Source organism: Phymastichus coffea, unplaced genomic scaffold (genome assembly GCF_024137745.1).
Source record: "Phymastichus coffea isolate CEN01 unplaced genomic scaffold, Cenicafe_Pcof_1.1 PCOF00034, whole genome shotgun sequence".
Taxonomy (NCBI): domain Eukaryota; kingdom Metazoa; phylum Arthropoda; class Insecta; order Hymenoptera; family Eulophidae; genus Phymastichus; species Phymastichus coffea.
In genome coordinates this window covers 2,190,041-2,209,739 of record NW_026706845.1, presented here as the reverse complement: position 1 = coordinate 2,209,739, position 19,699 = coordinate 2,190,041, and the positions used below count along the sequence as shown (strand labels likewise).

The following is a 19,699-nucleotide window of genomic DNA, read 5'->3' as shown; positions in this document are numbered from 1 at the left end:
GTTGTTAAATTTACATTAAAATTGATTTTAAGCAAAGTGTTTATATTCAAATCGATTAGCTTCATAAACTTTATAGAAAAATTAAGGAACTCTTACTGTAGATGTATTGCCATGTCTGGAAATAGGTGTGGATGTAGCAGGAGTATCAATTGGATTATTCCGAAGATAATTATCTAAAATTTAATCGTTGATGAGATTTTGATTATCTTTTATCTTTTTCTTTTTCTCTTTCCTCGCCTTCTTAGCCGATCGCATTGTATATACGAGTACATCCTCAGTATCCTTATCTTGGATTGTACAATTGGCCTCATCAGAATTGTCGACTTCTAAAACCGTATTTTCATTATCATCCGTTATTGTTGTACCGAATGATGGAGGAGAAAATCTTTTTGTCTCTGAAGAAAGCTTAACGTCATCGTAACTGTCTAAAATATTGAAAATAGCAATTTTATTGAACAATTTTATTTGTATTCTGTGATTGCTTTCTGCTCTATTTATATAGTTCATTATTTACTCACCACCAACATATAACACAAAACATTTCACCTTTTTTTCATTCGGTCGCCTCCAAAAAAATGTGAATTTTTGTATTGTCTCTTGATTTTTGTATCATTCTTATATGCCTCGTAATCAAAACGTTTTATTTCACTAAGAGGTACGATTACTTTGGTACCTTGTTCTCTAGTTTTAGTAGGTATAATGTAAATATAGGCGTAAGGTTTGTTCAACTCTACCTTTGAGTCTGACATTTTATAAAAGAAGAAAAACTGAAATGAAGTATAATTTTATTTATTTTTAATTTTACTAAATAAAAAATATTTATCTCTTTGCGTTATCGTAGTTATGTAAAAAGACATGAATATTAAAAATGATTTAAAATATATAGCTTGATACCAGTATCTATTACTTGATTTTTATCATATTTGAGAAATTCTTTATCTTTGCAGTTAAAGTTGAGTAATGTTTATATACTATAATTGTGCAAGAGTGTATTCACCAAATTTAATATAGTGTCGATGAGACGTATACTTATTGTATTTGTTATTTGCAGCTGCTACGCCTAACAAATGCCGTGTATCCAGAGAGCTTTGGGATTGAACTCGAGGGCTCTTTGCTGTTTTAACACTAACAACTGTAACTATGTTAACCACAGATGAGTAAACCAACAAGTTCACCTCTACCAAAAGAGCTACTATACTGTAAAAAGGTATTTATTAAGATAATGATAATTGTGGAAGAATGTTTTCATCAAATTAAACATATTATATTTCTGATTTGCAGCTGTTATGATTAACCAATTCAGTGTATCTAGGGAGCTTCGGCATTCCACTCTACGCTTCTTTGCTGTGTTCTTATCATTGGCAATTGTAAGTGTGTTAAACCCAAATGTGTTATAGCCAATCCGTTCACTTTTTCTAAAGGATCTATTGCATGCACTTTTTTTGGACTCACATTAAGTCTACCTATTTCAAGATTCGTTGGCTTTTCTATTCAGCTGTTTCATCTATTTAAAAAGGTATTTATTGAAATCTGCATACTATAAAAAGACTCTTTCAACGCATATTTCTTTAAAAGCTCATGATTTTGGGCGTAACTACAATAACATAAATAGATAAATATTTTTGATTTAGCAAAATTAAGAATAAATAAAATCATATTTTGTTTCAGCTGTACTACAAGTCTACAATGTTAAAAAAAACATTCAGGCCATACAAGACCTAGTATTTTATAAATTCTCAACAAAAGATTCCTCGATCAACATGTTATTATAAAAAAAGAGCAATAAATATTAATTTAAAGGCCAATGAAAAAGGAGAACCAGATGATTTTCAAAAAGATTCGTTTTGTGTTCCTTTCTTCGACCAGTCAATAAATACCGTTTCAGTAAGTATGGATAAATTTTGTAAGAATTATTTAAAATCATAACTTTTCTTTCAATTGATTTCAGGATAATGCCGATCCACGAATCTCAGAGAAATCCATTATCAGCAAGTCTTGTAACGTAAATGTGCAAGACATACATACTGTACGTAAACTTTTTATTAGATTACTTTAGCGCATTGTATTTATTCAAATTTACTGTAAATTGTTAAAATGTGATAAGCTTTCATATTCAATAGTAATTAACTTTTTTAGGCGGCGAAATATCCTAAGAAAAGTCCTACCATTCCTTTATCTGACGATAAAAAACGCAATAAGCTATTGAGTGGAAAACTTTGTGATTGTACAAATGTATCTGTTGAAGAAGTATTGTTAATTATAATGAGCATAATAAAGAAACATTGTTCAACATGGGTAGCAGTGATAGACATCTTTTTGGTACTGAATTTCATTTTTAAAGCAGATATGTTTCATACTACAAATAATATGATTAAAAAATTGATGAAAGTGAATGCTGACATTGTAACTAACCATATTATATGTAACGAATGTAAGAAATATTTCGGAAGTTCGTCAAAATCAATTCCTAATTTACCATGTGATTGCAGTAATAATACAGTATCATCGAAGCCACGATTGGGATCTTTTTTTGTTGAAGTAGATATAAAAAGCTAGTTGCAAGAATTATTTTCTAACCCAGTGATACGAAAAAGTCTTGATAAACGATTTCATAGACAAAAACAATATGAAAACAATTTAGAAGTTATTTATGACGGATCACATTACCAAGATTGTAGTAATAACATATTAAGCAGCCCTTGGGATTTGTCATATACGTTCAATACAGATGGTTGCCAACCGTCAATGAAATCAACTTTATCAGTGTGGCCTATATTTTTAATGATACACGAATTTCCAGATGAAGTCAGAAAAAAATGTATGGTGTTGGCAGGTTTATGGGTTTCGAAAGTTGAACCTTTTATGAACATTTTCCTGCAACCGTTTGTAAACGAAGCAAATAATTTGTCGTCAGCTGGATTTACATTATTTATCAAGAATGTAAACATTAAAATTAGATTGTTTCCTTTAGCATGCTGTCTTGATTCAGTAGCACGATGTGCTGTGTTGAACGTGAAGAGGTTTAATGGAATTTATGGATGTACTTTCTGCGAACTTCCGACTATGAATGTCAATGGAATTCGGAAATACCCTATGATGCAAAATGTTCCTAAGAGGCGAACAAATGAACGCATTAAATGCCAAATGATTGCTGCTCATACAAATAAGGAAAACATAGTTAGAGTATGGGGACCATCTTGTTTGATTATTTTGAAACACTTCGACATGGTGAATAGTATAATTGTAGATTTTATGCACTCTGGATTGCTTGGTGTGACTGAATTGTACACAAACATTATAGTGTCAAGTGCGAAAGCAAAATCCTACGTTGGATCTCCTGCTGCTACTTCTATTATTAACAAGCGCCTTCTATCAATCAGGCCTCCAACATGTATTGGAAAAGTTCCACGAAATATACAGGAAAGAAACAACTGGAAGGCTTCAGAGTGGCTTTTTTGGCTTTTGTACTACGCTGTACCGTGTTTAAACGGACTTCCGCCGAGAAAGTATATCAATCACTTAGCTATGTTCGTTACAGCCATGAATATTCTACTTGAAGATAGCATATCGTTTGATGATCTTGAAACTGCTCGACAATTATTAGTAAAATTTGTATTTTATTTCGGTAAATACTTTCGAGACGAATATATGCATTACAATGTCCATCTTCTTTTACATATATGTGATACTGTAAGAAATTGGGGCCCATTATGGTGAATAAATACGTTTCCTTTTGAAAATCAAAATAAAAATTTATTAAGAATGAATAAAGGTAATTGCAACGTTGCTAAAGAAATTGTAATGAGATTAGCAACTTACCAGGCAATTTATCAATTAAAAACTGAAAAATTTATAACTCAATCATCAATAGATTTTTGTAATCAATTGCGTAGTTATCACCTTCAGAAAGCACTAAAAATTAAAGACTGTGTTTTATTAGGAGTGGGAAAAACGAGAGAACTTTGCGATGAAGAAATTTTAAGTATTAGTGATAATATAGATATTAATAAAATAACTGAATATAAAAAATATGATAAAATATTATATGGAAATGTGAGGTATACAACTTGCGGTTTTTCGAACAGCAAAAAGACAAACGACTCTGTCTTTGAAACTAAAGATAAAAAGTTTGGTATCATTACTGCTATTAATTTAATAAATTATGAGAATAAATACAACGTCTTTGTCTTTTTCAAATTATTGTGTACATCAAATATTTCGATAATGAGAAATGAGAAATTAGAAGACATAATAAATTTACAAAGAATTTCATTAGATTCCAACGACACTCATTGTATACATTATTCACAACTGCGTAGTCTTGTATCGTAACTAAATGTAAAAGTCAGCATTATATAAGTTCTCTTCTAAAAGGATCAATTGCTAGTTGTATAAATTGATACTCTTTTTCATTTTCATGTAAAATTATTAATTTCAAATATATAACATTCAATATAGTTTGATGAATTATTATTTTTATATATCCATCAAAATAAATATTTATTGAGATTTGGTTACTAGATGTTTTGAACAGTTAATTTCAGTTACTATTAGTTACTACATGATCTCCAATGTAACAGCAAAGTAATTGTCAGTAACATTTATTGACAAAAATAAAAAGTGTTTTTCAGATATTATCATTTACTAACAGTTTACTTTACCAACCTAACAGTTATTTTCGGATATTATCATTTACTAGCTTTTTTATTCGCAAACCCAATTTTTTTGCGACGAATGATAAAAGAAAATAACTGTTAATAAGTGTTATGAATTCATAATAACTGTTGATAACATTTATTAACTCAATTAAATTGATAATAACAATTATATGTGTCTAAAATCTGACGTTTATAAACTATTATAAACTGTATATAACTGATTATAAAAGTTATTTTATGTTCATATTTGTTCACTGCAATTATATGCATAAATTTATTTCCGACAGGGGACAAACTAATTTTACCATACTAATAGGTATACGTACATAGTATTTTACGAGGCGGTATTAGCCAATATAAAAATACTGACATGAGATAATGTTACTCTTATTTTCCACCTTAAACACATTCGAGTATGTGCGTGGCAAAACAAAATCAAACTGTGGCATGACCTGGGAACCACATTCAACGAATGCGGTTCATGTGGTTCAAATAGCAAGATTGGAACTGCAACTGTTTTTTTTTCTTGATAGAAATCGCAGTCATTGGCCTATGTGATAAGCCAAGATCTAACAGTGGAGGAACCTCGGGCATATTTTGTTCACTCACAGTATATATAAGCATATTCGATTAGCATATTTCAGTAAATTAGTAATAGAACTTTGCTTTACATCTACGTTTTTGAATATCAAAATTGTGTTAGAATGGCAATTGAAATTCACAACGTCATTCAAAAATTACTGAAAACATTCCACATCAGTGCGGTTGTAGAAAGCATACCTATATTAAACGATGCAGAGAAGTAGCTACACGAATATGTTGAAGATATATTGAGAAAAAGTATTGAAACGAATTCAGGTATTGAATGTGAGACAAGTGAGAACTTATGTTTCCTGGATGATGATTTTGATATTAATCCAGAAGTAATTGACGATTAATTTGAAGAAATACATGGTGTAGACTATGCCAAGGTACCTTCTTGTACGGTAAAAAATACGGTACTCTACGATGGATATAAAAGAAAAGCTGTTGAATACTGGGAAAGTGGTAAGAAAAAAAAACTGTCTTTAAATTCCGTCCAGAGTAAATATAAACAAGTTTCGTCAGAACGTCAGTTGAGAACATGAAAACAGCAAATTTTGACAGGCGGGACAAAAAGACAGAATCTGTTTAAAGTTTTAGAATATACTTTACAACTCAAAGATGCTTTAAATCGGTAGTTAACAGTGCATGATTTAGATCTTAAAAGATGGGCTTTACAAAAAAGTATGAGTTAGATATATCTTGGTTTAAAGCTTCACCCAATCGGATATTACTATTCAAAAAAAGCATAAAATTATATAGCGTAAAATAATTAAATATGTGACTAAAGTATCTGTTGAAAATGAGGCTAGTTTAAAGTTAGATTGTCAAAACTTTATCAACCTCATAAAAACAGAATTATCAACCAAAAGTGCAAGTAACATATATAATTCCGATCAAAGTGGATTCAATTTAGAAATGCATACTGGCAGAACATTGAGCGAAAAAGCTAAGAAGACAGTCGAATCAGTAGTACAATCAGTATCATCGACTACGTATTGTTATACGATTCAACCGACAATATCTGCAGAAGGTACAGTGCTATCGCCTCTTTTTATGGTATCAAAAGAAACAAACGGAGAGTTTGGACCCATTGTTTCAAAAAAAACTATTCAATGCATCTAATATATTTTTGCGAGCATCAGGAAAGCTGTCGAGTGAATTACTTCAAACATGGTTGCAATATGTATTTTTTCCTAACTGTGGGAAAACAGCAGTATTATTACTAAACTCATGGAGTGGACAGTGTGAACGAACTGTAAGAGAAGTGACACCAGCAGATACAAATTTTCGATTGATGACAATTCCTAAGGGTACGACAGGCAAAATTCAACCACTGGATGTATATGGTTTTCGATTTTGGAAAAACTTTATAAGAAAAATATTTGATGCCATTATTTTATTCGGATCAGATATAAGTTTACATGAGAGGAATAATATTATAAAATTACAGGATATCACACATAATCAATTATCATCACTTAGATTCAAAAGCGTATTTAAATATGCTTGGTACAAAAGTGGGTACTTGGATAAAAAACCTGATTAGTTCGACAATCCTGTTGAATATTGCTTCGAAATTTCAGAACAGCCTATCTGCGAGATTTGTGAGAAAATAGCAATTATAAAATGTACATGGTGCAAGAAACTAATATATCTACAGCATTTATTTATAGAGTATAAAAATAAATTAAATTTAACCTTATCTTCTACAATTATTTCGCCTATGTCCTTTTCTTCAGAGATATTACAGATATATCGAAATTGAAATTATGAATAACAGAGAACCGGGTTTCGGACTAGAAAATTGGAAAGGGCAGGGTAACCAGCTCGAGGGTTAAGAAAATTGTGGTTAAGAGTTTGGGGTTACAGTGTAGCAGGGTGACCAGCTCGAGGGTTGATGAAATTCGGGTATAGGATTTCGGGGTTACAGCGTGGCAGGGTAACTAGCTTAAGGATTGATGAAATTCGGGTGTAGTATTTCGGGGTTAGAGCGTGGCAGGGTAACTAGCTCGAGGGTTAAGGAAATTGGAGTTAAGAGTTTGGGGTTACAGCCTGGCAGAATAACTAGCTCAAGGTTTAAGGAAATTGTTTTCGGGGTGGTAGGGGAACAGGGTAACAAATGAATGCTCTGTTCACTTTTCAATGAAGGGCTAGCAGCCCCTAGTGACGGATTCTGTATACTTTTGTGTTAGATTTTAAACGGAATTTCATAAACTTCATTTCTTCTGAAAAAATTTTTCAAGAAAATATTTGAAAACATAGCTTTTCATTCAAGCGACTTAGGAGGTTGCAACCCCTCTAGACGAAATCCATATATTTAGCTGAAATTGTTTAAAAGAATTTTTTAGAGTTTGTTTCGTCGTAAACTGTGCATAAAATACGAAAATTTCGCTATAAAATGGTGTTGAGGGGTAACTTTCGGGGGTAACTTTCACCCTCTAAATAGTTTATTCGGCAGAACAAAAGTATACATGTGTTTGGCTTTTTTGAGCGTCATAGAACATGAAATAACCAGCATAATCTGCGATTAACAACTGCTTATATTGTATTAATAACATTAAAGTATAGTTCACCCTCGTAATAATAGATAATACGAAAACCCCGAAATACGTCAATTTTTTTTTATCATTTTCTACTAGAATATCATTTTAAAAATCTTTTTAACATAATTTTTTGATTTTGTAAAGTAAAAATACACTTAAAAATACAGTTTTTCCTCTATACAACGTAGGGGTTGCAACCCCCGGGGACCAAATTGATGTGTGTCTGTTACTTTTTTTATAACTATCTTGTGTTTTTTTGTTTCATAAAAAAATATTCATTACAACTAAAGATATTGCTATAGAACTGCTTTTGGGGATGTTTTTTGGGGGTGGGTTTTATCCCTTAGATAGCTTTTTGCGCCGTTAAAAAACAATACGGGTCTTTCATTTTTTTACGAACTATAACATATCTCAATTACAGAAAAATCGGAGGCGGAGGGTTGGGGTGGTTCTCTTTGAGTGGAACTCAGAAATCCTGAAGAAAACGGCAGAAGAATCGGAAGCAGCGTTAGTCGCAGTTGTAGAGAACAGGTTCTTTATCAAGGTCGACATAGGCGGGCAAGTCTATACAGCGCTGCTAGATTCTGGTGCTCAGGTACTAGTACTGGGACCGAACCTCGGCTTACGGTTTAGGGACCGTTTAAAGCCGCCTACGATATTCGTATAGGGCATCTCTGGTGAGAAGCCGCGAACGTGGGGCGACTTAATATTGAATTTTGAAATTGGTGTTAGGACGGATTGTTTAATTGTGACGGTAGTATCTACGCTTAAGCACGACTTAATTTTAGGAGCCGACTTTTGGATAGCGTGGAATATAAATATTAGCTACGGTAATCGCGCTTGGCGAGCAGTTGACTAAGACGATTGGTATCCGTTAGCAGAGCAGAGTAGTAACGAGATAGTCGTTTTTGCGGAGTGCGCAGGTTTAAGTAAGTACGAGGAATTTCAGCGAGAGGCAATCCTGGAGTTAGTTAACGGGATTGTCCCTGAGCCTGGTGAATCTCCGGCGGTTACAAGAGTTATTGAGCACATCATCGATGTAGGTGATACGCGCACGATAAAGACTCCGATGCGCCGAATGTCGCCTCCGATGCGCCGAATGTCGCCTCCGATGCGCTGAATGTCGTCTCCGATATTAGTGTTCACGCAAGAAGAAACTATGCGACTTGAGAAAACGAAAATAATTAGGCCATCGAATAGTCAATGGAGTAGCGCGTTGGTAGTCGTACGTAAACAGGACGGTGGTTATAGATTTTGCCTCGATTTCAGACTGGTAAACAAAGTCACGAAAGTAGATGCGTATCCTATGTCTAGCATTGATGCTGTCTTGGACAGGCTGCGGGGAGTAGTAAGTTTCGGTCTAGAAATCAACTTAGAAAAGTCTGATTTCTTCTGTACCGAGGTAACTTATTTAGGATACAGGTTAGATAGCGAGGGTTTGCGTTCGGATGAGGACAAAGTAAAGCCAATAGTAGATTATCCTGCACCGAGTAACGTAGCTCAGTTCCGCCGTTTCCTAGGTATGGTAGGATGGTATGCGTGTTTTATCGAACACGAGAGCGAAATAAAGATCTCGTTGACCAAGCTTATTCGAAAGGATCAGCCAAGGGAATGGAAGGAAGAGCAGCAAGTTGCATTTGAGAGGTTAAAGCACGCATTAACAGAGGCGCCGGTACTCGCGCGCCCTGATTTTACGCGCCTCTTTTACTTGCAATGCGATGGCTCTTCCTTCGCGGTTGGTGCGTGTTTAGTACAGGTGTTCGACACGGCGAGCATCCCATATGCTACGCCAATCGGATATTTAACGTGCACGAGCGAAATTACTCGGCGAGAGAAATCGAGTTTTTCTCAGTACTTTTTGTGGTAAAAAGGTTTAGGCCTTATTTAGAAGGCTCACACTTTGTCATTGTTATGGATTATAGTGCGCTTACTAGAATCCTAAATAAACGAGAGCTTACAGGTCGTTTGGAAAGATGAGTACTAGAATTTCAGCAGATAAATTGTGAAATAGTACATAGAAAGGAAGCGCTGCACCATGTGCCGGACGCACTTTCGCGAGAATTTGAGGACGAACTCGAGGTTTGTGCATTTGATAAGATACAGGACGCTTGGTATCTACAACGCGTGAAAGACGTCCTTCAAAGACCGAAGAAATTCGAGAATTGGAGAGTAGAGAATAACATTCTGTATTGGTTCATGCGCGATCACTTGCTCGATCCGATAACTAATCGCGAAGAATGCTGGCGCATGGTGGTGCCGCTGGAATACCGGGAAAGGGTGTTGAGAGATGCTCATTACGAACCATTCTCCGGACACTTCGGCCGTGAAAAGACTTACGATCGAATTGCTCGTGAGTATTACTGGCCAGGAGTGTGGTATGATGAGAGGACGTTCGTAGATGAGTGCTCTCAATGTCAGAAGTACAAGGTAGTCCAACAGGCGCCTCAAGGCCTAATGGGTAAACGCGTAGTAAAAAGACCATGGGTCGTGGTAGCGACTGACGTGGTAGAGCTGCCCCGTAGCAAAAATAGGTTTAAATACCTAATGGTTTTTCAAGACTTATTTACCAAGTGGTTCGAGTTAAAACTTGAGGAGTTAATCCTGTTTAGGTGGGAAACTCCGGAATATATCGTTAGTGATAATGCGAAGGAATATAGGAGCAAAGTGTTTCAAGACAGATTGCGAGAATACGGTATCGAATACGTATTTTGCCCTGCATATCATCAGCAAAGTGACCCGGTTGACCGTGTAAATCGAATGCTAAAAACGATGATAGCGATGTTTGTAGATGCCGATCACCGGAGCTGGGATAGGTACTTGCATGAATTTCGTCATGCTATCAATACGGCGACTCAGGCGTCTACAAAGGTGTCGCCGGCGTTTCTAAACTTTGGTAGGGATCCGCGTCCGATAAAGAGTTTAAGGCGCGAGATTGAGGTTGAAGCCCCTATCTTTAAGATAGATACGAAGGCGTAGGAAGACAGACTATCACGTTTAAATGCGTTACGCGACCTGGTAACTAAGCATATTGATAAAGCTTAGGAAAAGCAAAAGAAACACTACGATAAGAGTAGGCGTCAAGTGCTTTTCCAGGTAGGTGATTTGGTTTTGCGCAAGGTGCATACGCTTTCGAACGCAACGGATGGTAAAAACGCGAAACTCGATCCGAAATTCGACGGACCGTTTGAAATTATTTCAGTGATTTCGCCCGAGATCTACGAGTTAGCGACAAACAGTAAACATCGTACTACTCGAGTGCATGTCTCTGAAATTAAGCATTATGTGCCTCCGCGAAAAGTAAAGAAATAGAGTCATGGGATGATTCAGGTGTGATAATTTTTATTTGTTTGTTTCTTTCATCTTTTTAAGGTTTAACGAGTGCAGTATCGAAAATGATGATGGCTGAGTCCGGAGACTCGAGCCGCATCTCTCACATCGCCAAGGGCCAAGTACCTTCAGGCGTCACTACCGCACTGGTAGATTCATCGGAAGCTGCTGAGGTGATGGAGTTCGACCAGGGGTCGAGATCCGCGGCCCCGCTTTTGGGCTTAGGGCAGGCGACCTCTTACGACGCCGACATTGCCTCTTGCACCTCGTAGTTGATCAGGACGTCGGTAGGCGGAGGCGAGGACGGAAAGGCGAAAGAAATTCCTTTGCCGCCGAATTTGCCCTCACCTCCGATGCCGTTCGTAAGCGATCGACGAGGGGTACGATTGCTAATGGGTAATCGAAAAGCAGGCTCGATAATTCGACTTGCGGCGCCAACGCGTACCTGGGATGAAGCGGTACGTCGGAGCGCGGCGTTTAGGCTTACGACGCTTTGTATCCGTGAGGCGTCGGAAAAATCGAGGGCTATCGCGGCAAAAAAAATGTTAGCCGCTTTTTGCCAGCGATGGTCGTGCGTAGTGAATGGCTGGTGGTGGAGGTGGTGACGTCGAACAAGGTCTGCTGGTTATTCGTCGATGTCGACGGTGGCTCGTTGTTCGTTGACGTTGAAAGCGTTGAAGGCTTCTGGCTGTTCATTTTTGTAGGAGACCTTGATGGGGACCGGAACAAGCACCGCACAACGTGCCTGACGGGTCCGGTCCTGTCAACGCGTCTCCTACTTCCACGCTGTGGGGGAGACTCCACCCATTGCGGCCGCCGACTGCAACAACCAGCTTCCCAGTAAATGCACTCCCATCCCTCGCAGATAGGCAATGTGTCGTTGTAATCATTGACCTGCAAAAAGAAAAAAAAAAGAACCTTGTAATAAATTACCGATAGCAATAATGAAAAAAAAAAAAAGGAAAAAAAAAGACTCGGCTTTGAGCCGTCGAACTGTGCAGACGTGTATACCGCTCTCGTAAATTCTCGAGCAATAGTAAACACACTTGCCGCGCTGGGCGTCTAGCCCCAATAACACGTGTTCGCGTGCTCAGGCACGAAAAATACGTTTAAGATGGCTTTTTTAACCAAAAGTCCATCTGCTTCTACTAGTACTCTGTCAAACTCGTTAATCAATCAAATTGTTTCTTCTAGTTCAACTTCAAACAGTGCAAATAGTGTAAATAATTCAAACAGTGTTAAATATTCTCAAATCGCGCAAAACGATCAGTTTCCGAAAAGAAATCAAGGTATTATAATGGAGTGTATCGATGGCTTGACCTTAACGGACTACTCGTCTAGAATCTCAAACAATCGAATATGTATATACTTAAAAAGTAAAGAATTGGTGGATAAAATTACTGACGAGCATGCATCACTATGTATAAATGAAAAGTCGGTACCAGTCCGACCATTGGTTGCCAAACTTAAAAAAGTGATTATTTCAAATGTGGCCCCTCCTATACCTCATTACATCATTGAAAATTCATTAGAAGCTATAAATATTAAGTGCCACGCGCCAGTTACAACGTTGAAAGCTACAATAAATAAAGACGGCTACTCGCACGTCTTAAGTTCTAGAAGACAAACATACATTGATCCCAACGATGCTGGAAAATTACCCGAGTTTATGAAAATTGAATATGATGAGACTATCTACTACATATACCCAAGTATAAACACATCGATTAAATGTTTCCTTTGTAAAACTGAAGGCTACATAGCTAGACACTGCACAGCAGCTTTATCGCAAAATGTGAATTTACAAGCCTACGATCAAAACAAACAAGTAGAACAGAACATAGCACTTCCTTTTGATGACACTTCAAATTTAAACATCCCAGACGTTCACGACTCTTCAAATATGATCTCTGATCTACCTCTGTCAGCTTCTCCACAGCTTCCTCAAGACTCAAATACTATGCCTCCACCGCGATCCAAGCGGGTACGCAGCGACACAACTTCAACTAGTAGTAGTCAAAAGTTAGACATAACTGCAAATAAAGAACCAAAATTGAAAATTGTAACGCAAAAAGTTAAAAACATTAGAGCCAAGATAGAGATTGATGAACTAGAAAAAATACTTCAGCCTGCTGAAAGCCTATTTGTTGAAAATATAGATAAATATTCTATAGATTTTGAAAACCTCGTCAAATTCTTAGATGAAAGTTACGGTAAATCTAACATAGGAGAAATTGCTCTGAAATATACATCAAATATCCAACTGCTCATATCATTGCTCACTGACACACAAGACTGTATAGTAAATAAAAATCTAAAGCATCGTATAAATAGAATCACCAAGCGCTTGAGCAATATAAATTACGTAACTTCTGACGACGATTCTGACGCAAGCCACCTACAGGATTAACATACCTCACTACAATGGCTCGTTCTACACAATACTACTCGAAACTCAAAGTTTTATATTGGAATGCGCGAAGCATCATTCAGCGTAAGCTAGAAATTGAACAGCTATTGAAGAAAAGCCCTATTGACATCCTCATATGCGTAGAAACATGGTTGAACGAAAATCACGCAGTCGAGTACCCAGGATACTTCACGCTAAGAAGAGACAGAACACACAGCAGAGGCGGTGGTATTATAATGTTTATACGAAAAAACTTTAATTTTAAAGAGTTGATTTTAGACTCTCCCAACGATTCCGTTGAACTTTTTGGCATTCATATTGATGATGTAAATCCCCCTCTCGACTTGATAGTTTGTTACAGAACTCCAGGTATCGTTCTCACTCAACATGAATGGAATAAATTAGTTGAAAATGTCAAAAACAATAGTCACTCACTTTTCTTAGGCGACTTTAACGCACACAGCACTGTATGGAATTGTCGATATAATGACACAAATGGTTCTCGTTTTTATAATTCTATTGAAAAATATGACTTATTTGTACATAATCATAACTCAGTCACGCACATAGATGTTCGTTCTAAGCTCAAATCGAACATTGACCTTGTACTTACAAATTCAAATATTTCTGATAAGGTTCATGTCAAAGTGCTCGACGAAACCTGGGGCTCCGACCACTTCCCTATCTACATTGATGTCGATACAGAGAAAACTTATTACTCAAAAAATACTTTTAAATTAAAATCAATTCGTACGAATTGGAATAAATTTCATGAAAGTCTGAATAAAAAATATGAAAACTTATTGTCATTAGAATTTTCGCTTAAATCTTCGAGTCAGCAATATAACGAATTTATTGAGATAATTACAGACGAGGTTAAACTTTGTACCCCGAAATTTAAAAGCAAAAGAAATCGTCATAAAAGAAATAACCCAGTACCATGGTGGGACCTTGAATGCGATAAACTAATTAGATTGAGGCGTGCTTATTATAAAAAATGGGAATTTTCATCATAACTAGACGACCTCATAAATTACAATAAAGTCTGCGCTCAAATCAAAAAAACCTTCAGAATGAAAAAAAAAGAGTCTTTCAAAAAGTTTACGGCAAGTTTGAATTTTCGTACAAATTCCAAATATGTTTGGAACAAATGCAAAATTTTTAAAAATCGATGGGTAAAAGTTCAATCGCCCCTTTCTTGCGACAGTACTGAAAAGAAAAGAAACATTGAAACAGCATTAAATAAAATAAGCCCGCCATGGGTAGAAACAGAACCAAACACTTTTCCTCCTAGTCAATCGAATCTATTTTTTGACCTTCATTTCAGTTTCGCTGAATTCAATATTGCCTAAGATTTTAAAAATACAAAATCATCACCAGGTAAAGATGGCATCGATTTTGAAAATTTAAAAAATCTTCCTATCAAATTTAAGTTGATTCTTTTGGACATTTTTAATCTCATGTATACTGAAAGTGACTACCCGCAATCTTGGAAACACTCTTTTATACACTTTGTGCCTAAACCTGATAGTAAAGACTATCGTCCGATTGCTCTAACTCCCTGCCTCTGTAAGCTGTTTGAAACGCTAGTTAAAAACAGATTGCAGTGGTGGGTTGAAGACAAAAATGTTCTTCCAGCGAACCAATTTGGATTTCGAAAAGGTAAATCAACTATTGATAATATTACTAATTTCACGTTAAAAATTGAAGAAGCCTTTTCTGAAAAAAAAGCCGTTTTTGCAGTTTATCTAGACGTGTTAGGTGCATTTGATAACATCAATATTGACATCCGATTACATAAACTTTCGGCCATAGGCTGCTCTACTACGCTAATTAAGTTTATTCATTCTATTTCACACGCAAGACTAATTTTCGCTGATTCGCTGAAAGAAACACATCGAACTGTACACAAAGGCGTCCCACAAGGAGGTGTTCTAAGCCCTCTTCTATACGCTATTTACGTTGCAAACATAACTAATGGATTAAATAAAAATGTCATAATTACTTAATTTGCAGACGATTTAGGAGCTTACATCAAATGCAAAAATGTAGAACTAGGAAAAAGATCGTTACAAAAAGCTTGTATGACTTTGAACAAAAATGTGAATAATATTGGCATCGAAACTGCTGATACGAAAACTGTTTTTGTTCATTTCAACAACAAAAATATCAAGCCAGGAGATACTGAAATCTCTTTAAATAATTGCGTAATAAAATCAAGTGACAGCGTAAAATTTCTTGGCATACACTTTGATTACAATCTATCATTTAATAAACATGTAAATATCGTCCAAAAGAAATGTAATAAAGCCTTGAACATAATTAAATATTTATGTGGAACATGATGGGGTGCGTGCCCTGAAACGCTTATCATTTTATATAAAAGCTACGTTAGATCGATTATTGACTACGGCCTGCCAATCTATTTTCCTTCTCGCAAAGATTTAATAAATAGACTTGATAAAATACATAATGCTGCTATTCGGGCTGCATTAGGATTTCGCATTAGTACACCTTTAAATATTCTACTAGCTGAATCAAAATTAATTAATCTCAAAGATCGAGCCGAGTTTTTATACAACACTTTCTTAGCCAAAACCATATCTAACGAAAATTCCCTAACAGTAAAAACTATTGTCAAATCTTTCAATATCATCAAAAGAAAATCTGTTACAAAAAAAAGACTCTTTATAAAAACAATTGACAACTTTCTAGATTTCGCTCCTCTGATTGACACTCATGTAAACTACAACATGTACTGTAGCAAATACGAAACCATAACTACTTCGATACCCTTCGATCAAAGTTTTGGTTCAAGTCTAACAAAAGTTCCAAATATAAACACTGCTGTAACTCACTTAATTAATGAAAGCAACGCACTCGCGATATACACAGATGGCAGTAAAATTAAAGAAGCTAATTGTGTAGGTTGTTCAGTCTACTGTCCAGAACTTAATGTCAATGATAAATTTTCGATAGATAAACACGCCAGTGTGTACACCACGGAGTGCATTGCTATACACAGTGCCTTCGAATTAGCACTAAAACACTGTAATCGAAATATTTTTATTTTTTCCGACTCCTTAAGTGCTCTAAAATGTTTAGAATCGGTTAAAATCAATGTTAAAATAAATAATTATATACTGAATATTAAAGATAAAATTAATCTCTTTCACTCTAAATCTCAAAATAAAAGCACTATAAAATTGTTTTGGCTTCCAGCTCATAGTGGAATACAAGGAAATGAACAAGCTGACTTGCTAGCGAAATCAGCAACGCAATCACAAATCTTAAACTTCAAAAAGCTTCCATTCACTAACTTGACAGAAAAATTTAAAAAAAATTCACGATGCAACAGTAATACTAAAATCATTGAACAAAGTTATGATAAAGGTGTAAAATACTTTCAACTCTATTACAAAGACACTGTCAAACCATGGTTCTGCGGGAAAAACTTGAGCAGAGATTTAATAGTCACTTTTAACAGATGCAGGGCGGATCACTACAGTTTAGCCTATTCTTTAGCACGCCTCGGCATTATAGAAAATGGCCTCTGTTCATGTGAAACCTCAGATGAAAATTTAAACCATGTAATTTGGCAATGCCCAAATTACGATCCTCAAATAAAAATACTAGTTAAATCCCTGCTCAAACTCAATTTTCTTCCTCCATATAACATAGAAAGCTTTCTAGCAATGTTAAACATTAACGCACTAAACTGTATATTCAAATTTTTTTGCAAATGCTCGCTCAAAATCTAAAATATGTAAAAAGAGAAACTTACCGCCTCCATTTTTTGTTTATTTTTTATTAATTTTGTTAAATTATTTGTACACAACTAATGTAGCCAAATAATCCTTTATAAGGTTTCTATAAGCTAATAAAAAAAAAAAAAAAAAAAGGAAAAAAAAATCATACCTTTGCCTCTCGGAACGATAGCCTTGGATATGGCTGCTCTGGTGAAACTAAGTCTACCACGAGTGGTTGAGGTGTTGTAAGGTCGACAAAGAGCGCAGGAAGCGTCACTAAATTGATATTTATGACGCGTCGTGGTGGAATCACTTCGCAGACCATCTCTACGTCGTCATCAGATCTGTAACAAAAATAAAGATAAAAAATTAATATAATCATACGAAGGTGTGTATATGTATACATATATATAAAATAAAAAGATAAAATTTACAAATCCACTACCGCATTATCCGGATGAGGAGGTGAGGAGCTAGAAGACGCTGGCAGTGGTCGGATAGGTGACCGGTGCCTGCTATAAAATAATAATAAAAAATGAATAAAATAATAATAATAATAATATAATATAATATATAAAAAATAAAAATATAAAAAATGAAAGACGGTTAGAGCACGCGTGGATCATTTACTGGTATAAGAATAGTAGATAAGCAATGTGTGTTATGGGACACACAGGAGCCGACAAAGGATGCCGCCAATGTATAAGGGATATGTGTATGTTCTGGGACAAAAAGGAGCCACCCGATAAAGGTGTCACGGTAGTGACAGTTAGTGACTTTGACAGTTAGTGTATGTGTGTTGTTCACACTTTTCCGCTTTGAGGGTAGCGCAGCGTAATCAAACATTACCACCCCTCTCTCTGGGCGACAATAGGTTGGCATAGCCCACTGTCTTTCACTCCTTCGCTTTCAAACACATTGGAAATCCGGAAGTCAAGTTTGCTACGACATCCCTGACGCATACAGCGAGTCGGATCCTTTTTTATATAAGGCGGCGACCTCCTCGAAAGGAGTACCGATCTTTTCACGGTTCGACGCTCAAGGAGAGCGGAACTAAAGGCTTGACCTTCGGTTTGGGCGCGACGGGACTCTAATTGCCCCAACGTTTACTACGTCGGAAGCACGCAGCATACAAATTTTATGAGATTTGCTTGACCTGGTACCACTACCCCGCAGAGGCCAACCCAAATTGAGATGTCAGAAGAGAGACTCAGCCAGGACAGCCAGAGGAAATTCCTAAGACGATCAAACAGCTAAGCCTCCCCTCCTGGGCTTGCGTTCGAAGAACATCCTACCCTGCGTACCTGTATTAAGGAATTTCTCCCACGACTCACAGGTCCATCGCTTCGACGTACCGAGGCACGTCTTCCCATTGCGTTTCGGTCATCCCCGCTCACGCTGGTGGGTATCTGTCATTCGAAAAAGTTGTTGTTACCGGGTTTTCGCCCGAAAATCAGATCTCGCTTTCTAAAGAAGGGTTTTTATGACTTGGCTGATATTGGTAGTTGCTCTTTCGATTTAGTTTTTGACTGTTATGTCAGGGCGGGGTCTCGTCTAGCCGACAAGGCGACTCCCCAGGCAGTTTTCAGTATTCTTGCCGGTCATGCCACGCATTCGGATCAAAACTCCGACGTTGGGTTAAATGGGGTAATTCGCGTTCAAATTATCGAACTTCAGAGTTTAGTTCTGAAGTTGATGTTCAAAAATTATTGTTCGAATTTCAAGCTTTATGGGCTTGTCTAAGTTTAAAAATTAGATTATCGTGCGAGTTTTTGTCCTTTGGTTAGGGACCTTGTAAAAGGCGGCGTCTTTCTACCATAGTTTGTAACTATTTTTCTGCGCTTTCTCTTTGTTATAGGTGCTCCCTCCCTGGGCTCTATGACTTTTCTAGCAAAGTCTTCAAAGACTAGGGCTGTTTCCGGGCAAAGCCATGTGTGGCCCTCCTATTCAGCGGCCTTTATTATAGGCTTTCTTAGTTCCCTTATATCTTCGCAGTTAAAGAGAATATGACTTTCGCTTTCTCTTTCTCCACAACTACACAGTTGGTCTTCGTATAATCCTCTTTTATAGAGGTATGACTTAAAAGCACCATGTCCAGTCATGAACTGTACTGTGTAATGATTGGGATTTAGCCACCTCTTCTTTAATCTATCCTTGATTACTGGGAAATAGCAGTAAGTTCTCCTGCCATTTGTGGCTGACTGCCATCTCTCCTGCCATACCCTTTCGATGTCATGATTGATGAGTTGTATGGCTTTTGAGATTTTTAGTCTGCCCGACCGAAGTTCTTCCGATTTTATTCGGATGCCCTGCATATTAATCGATTTCCCTTTTCTGACGCAGTACTTTGCAACTCTCGCGTCAAGCTCGAGAGCTATTGGTCGGGAAGCTGCAAGCACATGCGTCGCTTCATGAGAGATCGATTTA

The 19,699-nt window shown here is 36.5% G+C and overlaps 1 protein-coding gene across 8 annotated transcripts in view; it reads right to left on the bottom strand.

The window, feature by feature from the left end:
* Positions 1-19,699, bottom strand: part of LOC131663385 (probable Na(+)/H(+) antiporter nhx-9) — a 1,718,187-nt gene that overhangs the window by 616,131 nt on the left and 1,082,357 nt on the right. The window contains exons 11-12 of one of the 8 annotated variants that reach the window (XM_058933775.1): positions 17,442-17,616; positions 11,595-12,007 (exon numbers count right to left, since the gene is read on the bottom strand). The exons of 6 other annotated variants lie outside the window; for them this stretch is intronic. In XM_058933775.1, the coding sequence (XP_058789758.1) occupies positions 11,639-12,007; positions 17,442-17,616 (544 nt within the window). In that variant the 3' untranslated portion in view covers positions 11,595-11,638. Of the gene's footprint in view, positions 1-11,594; positions 12,008-17,441; positions 17,617-19,699 lie in introns of those variants that run through there. One more of the 8 variants, XM_058933776.1, reaches the window with a different exon arrangement.